General features: G+C 34.4%; 1 protein-coding gene across 1 annotated transcript; it reads right to left on the bottom strand.

Annotated features, from left to right (window-relative positions):
* Positions 1-2,022: 2,022 nt before the first annotated feature.
* Positions 2,023-3,439, bottom strand: LOC133801992 (probable cadmium/zinc-transporting ATPase HMA1, chloroplastic). Its single transcript, XM_062240234.1, has 3 exons — positions 3,233-3,439; positions 2,968-3,152; positions 2,023-2,229 (listed from the first exon to the last, which is right to left on the bottom strand). Exons 1-3 carry the CDS (start codon positions 3,318-3,320, stop codon positions 2,059-2,061), a joined length of 444 nt encoding a protein of 147 aa, XP_062096218.1. The 5' UTR covers positions 3,321-3,439; the 3' UTR covers positions 2,023-2,058.
* Between the last annotated feature and the right edge of the window lie 1,179 nt (positions 3,440-4,618).

Below are 4,618 nucleotides of genomic sequence, written 5' to 3'. Positions count from 1 at the left end.
CCTTTAACAATGATAGCCTAAACTCGAACGGTTGGCTGCTTTAGTGCAGATATTGAAGAGGCAGCAGCACTAAAAATGAGAAATAAATAATGCATGTTCATTAAAAAGTACTTGTGTAGGAGTTCAAAATACCAATTCTTCTATGAATTTGCATTTCCTTGAGATAGAGAAAAAAGTGCAATCGTCACAGTAATAAGCAAGTTGGAAAATGGAAAATCATTGAAAAGAAAAAAAGAAAGAACATTGAAATATGAATAGATAAAAAGCTGCAGCAGTGGCTGAGATAGAAACAAATTCAGTCATCAAGTAACAAATATATATATGAAAACATAATTTCCCAACATTTTCTACCTGATTAACTGTAGAATAAGCAGAGAGAATGTCTAGATACCATTTGCCTTCAGGATCCCATATAAATGATCCCTTTGTCTCAGAGAACACAACTGGTATTGGGTGATAGCTGCATTTCAACAGCTAAAAACTCTTAGACAAGTACTGTATTAGATTTTCGAAACTGTTGCTCATTAGGTTGCTCTAGCAGAAGAAATTCAATACAAGGAAAACTATACGCAAGATAATGTAAGTGCAAACTTCAGAACATCAAAATGACACAAGTTGAAGAACATCAAAAGTAAAGTTTCTCTCTCTATCACTCTCTCTCTCTCAAACAAAGATTTGGCACTCGTACAAATAAAAATTACAAAAAATCATATATTGGTCATCACTTGCCAAAGTGAATATCTTAAACATAAGAGAATTACCTCACTTCATCCAGCAACTGAGTGGCTATTCATTTTCTTCTGTTGACAGGAGACACCAAAATTGCTCTAATGCCACAGACAGCCGGCACTGCTACCTCCTCGCAAACAACTGCACTACCAAGGTCTCCATCCAACAGGTTAGTATTACTAGTAGAATGAGATCTTTTCACTGTCTCCCTCTGAAAACTAATATAAGTTATTTTCCAATTCCAAATCATTGATGCATATAAGTTATTTTCTTGAGGTTCTCCATTTCGATTTGAAATATTATCCTCGTTAGATGTATCAGAAAGACTGCTGCTTGCTTAAGCACAAACAGAATTATCCAGTCTGGAGAACCCTTCCCTAATTGAAAGAAAAGGATCCAAAATGTTTGAGAAAAAACCATTCATATCTTATACTAAAGATTTATTCAAGAAAAAAGAATAAAAATAAAGTTATTGAGCTCTGAATTCGAAAATACCTCAGACCGGAGACTGTATGCCTTTGCCTCAATAAGCCTAATTCACTTTCAGCCACAGAAGCAATTTTTTGAAAGTACTGAAAATTAGAGATGTTACAATTTTTTTTAAAAAAAAAAAAAGTTAAAGCTGAGCTCTGATTGAAACCAACAAATAAAAAAGGACCAGTTTAAGGTAAGAGTAGGTGTTTCATAAAATTTTAAATCCCATAATGGGGTACGTCAAGAGAATGTAATAGATAGTATTAGAGTTAATGAGGGCACTGTATAAACTAAATACTACCTGATGTTCCAAAGAATGGCCACTTGAAGAGAAATGGACCAATGAGAGCAATAGCTACAGACAAGACTATGACAACCTTGCTGTATTGCTCACCAAATTGGTCAAGCCACCTTTGAAGCTTTGGTTTATTCAAGCGCGCTTCTTCAGTCAATTGTACTATCTTGTCGAGTGTTGACTCTTTCCACGTTCTTGTAGCCTGAATCAGAAACGATTTTAACAAATTAAAAAACAACAAAAGGATTTTTTTTTTAAAATATCACCATCTCATTTCTTTCAGCACCCAAGCACCTTCATCATAAACAAATAGACTACTGGCACCATAATCTTTATAAATTTAATAAAATTGCCAAATCCTCCTATATTTCTATCAAACATCATGCTTCCATTCATTTTCATGAGGTATTGTCAAATCAGTAAATTTCACTAAAGATTATAGAATAAGACATTGTATAATGAAAAACAATCGGTTTAAGCTATGATTTACAAATCCAATTATCAGAGGAAAACACGCACATAAACATTGACACCAATTCTCCCTTCATTGTGTTATATATCTATGAGAAAGTCCATAAACATACCTTCACAATTATCCTACCATCCAAATTTCTTGCTCCACCAGGAATCCTGTCTCCAACTTTAATCTCTAAAGGTTTGACTTCACCCGTGAAGTGTTCGATAGTAATGGTTGCATTGCCTTGAAAAACTTCACAGTCTACAGGCACAGACTAATCACAATAACAGCTTCTATTAAGTTGCTTTCATTCCAAGTATCAGTTAATCACAGTTTCCATATAAGATCCTTGTTATCTACAAATTAACATGATGAGTTAAAAAAAAACGCTTTGTAACTTACAATGGCAAACTAAAAGAAATGATTAAATTAAGTGAAATGAAAAGAACATAGACAGAGCTAGATCATCGCTAAATGAATTCAGAAAGCTACGAATATGTATGTATATATTTATATACGTATGTGTGTTTGTGTATTTTTCTTTCTTTTTCAATAACATCATCCAAAAATCACAATATTGATGAGTAACCACTTGACATCTATTACAACAGAGGATTAATGTTTTCACACCATAATTCTTAAAGATAGATAAACCCATTCATTTGATAGTCCATCACATTGGCAACATTTTCAGTCTTGAAATTGTTTTTAGACCATCATTCAAGCAACAAAAAGCCATCCACATGATAGTCCAGGCACATGGATAGATTTTTTAGTGTTAAGAGACAGAGTAGTGCAAGTCAAGAACTCACATTAATGTGAAAAGTTTTAGAACATAACATGCATTTAAGTTAATTGATCAACAGCTAGACTTTCACTAGGTTTAGAGAATATAAATCCTAAGAAAACAACAATCAATTCTATATTATTCTCCTTTCACCTCAGAATTTGAACATTCTAGCTTACTATTCCAACAAACAAAACTGAAATGAATAAAATTAGCATCACATACCTCACCAGCTCCAACCAAAACATAGGATCCCACTTCTATATTATGTACAGGAACCCTTTTGTATGCCAAATCGGTTGTGTTAGGAAGTCTATCTTCATTCATATCCAGCACAAGAGCAGATTCAGGATGATTTTCCTTCAACTCTTTAACATCAATCATTGAACGGCTGGTGAAGTACTCTTCAGCTGCAGTCATCCCAGTGTTATATAATCAATTTTTTTCCAAAACAATAAGCTATTCTTAAACGTGATTGTGCATGGCTTACCTATATGAGCCAAATTAAACATGGCAAGAAGTAACCCTCCTTCTACGGCATTTCCCATAAATACTGAAGCAAATGCCGCTAGAGCCATTAATACATGGATGTTAACTTTTCCACCACTAATGTCAATAAGAGCATCAAGTGCTGCAGAGACCTACATCCAAAGTTGAGTATATCGTAACTAATTGCTACTATAATCTTATATTCTTACGAACTAGGAAAACAATCAAACTCATATATAAACATATATAGTGTTTTTCACTTAAAAATACAACTGTTTCTACAAAGACAGGTTATCTCAAAATCAGTTGGCATTCTGCTGTGAGAAAACCCCAGATGGTATAGCATATTGCCACCGATTAAATTTCAATTTATAACAACATTGCAATGGATTCTGTAAAGACAACAGTCAAATGAAAATCCCAGTTGATATAAACGTTACAAGTTATATAATTATGCAAGACCAACACAAAAATTGTGTCAACGGTCAACAAAATAATGCCAATACAAGCATGTTATAAGTTCAACTATAAATAATTTTACTCAAAATTCAAAATTTACCCCAACGAGAGGAAAATCAACGAGAATGAAAGCATTCTGTAAAGGCTTCGCAACCGTCTTTGGAAGCAAGTTTATAAATTAATTATGTTATTTTAACTTGTGCTGAAAAGCAACATAACCACAATAAAACAAAGACCAAGGCAAGTGACTTGAGTGGAACTTGGAACAGTCCAAGAGAATGAACAAGTAAAAACTGGTACATATCACATATATATACAAATCTCTTAAACACACAAACAACAACATTTTTAATTTCACAATAGCATATTATCAAATGAGCCGAATATAAGTTTATATCAATGAAGCAAGTCAATAAACAATCAAAACTAAGTTCTCATCCAAAAATAAATGAGAGAAAACGAACCCAAGTAAAAAAAAAAAGATGAGAACACTTACACGCTTTCGTCCTTGCGACCCAGAAGCTTTACAGGGGTACCCGATCTTGGCGAAACTAAGCAACTCTTAGACAACTCATCGAGACCCATTATCCTACCGGGCCACCATGACCCGTTTCTGCGGCGGACCCAAACCAACCCGCCTACCGACGGGTCAATGCCCTTCTTACTGGTCTCACCGACGCTTCCCATCTCAACCAAACCCTCCTACCCAAAAAGAAAAACCCAAAAGAAATCGAACCCTGATTCACCCAAACAAAGAGCCAATGTCAGCCCTCCATTTTGAACCGCCCCAAAGTCCCAAAAATCTCCTAGAGCCAGTGCCTAGCCTTCACAAACAAATGCACATCTTGTTTCTTGAACCTGAAGGGAACCAACCAAAAAAATTAAAAATAAAATAAAAGAAAAAAAATCAAATATCGATATCGCATAT

This window comes from Humulus lupulus, chromosome 9 (genome assembly GCF_963169125.1).
Source record: "Humulus lupulus chromosome 9, drHumLupu1.1, whole genome shotgun sequence".
NCBI lineage: Eukaryota > Viridiplantae > Streptophyta > Magnoliopsida > Rosales > Cannabaceae > Humulus > Humulus lupulus.
The sequence above is the reverse complement of the archived record's forward strand: the minus strand, read 5'-3'. Positions and strand labels throughout refer to the sequence as shown.

Coding starts and splice junctions, on each gene's coding strand:
- LOC133801992 (XM_062240234.1), bottom strand. CDS start 3,320: ATGGCTCTAGCGGCATTTGCTTCAGTATTTATGGGAAATGCCGTAGAA. Junction 3,153..3,232: donor GTTTAATTTGGCTCATATAG/GTAAGCCATGCA, acceptor GGATGACTGCAG/CTGAAGAGTACTTCACCAGC. Junction 2,230..2,967: donor TTTTGGTTGGAGCTGGTGAG/GTATGTGATGCT, acceptor TATTGTGATTAG/TCTGTGCCTGTAGACTGTGA.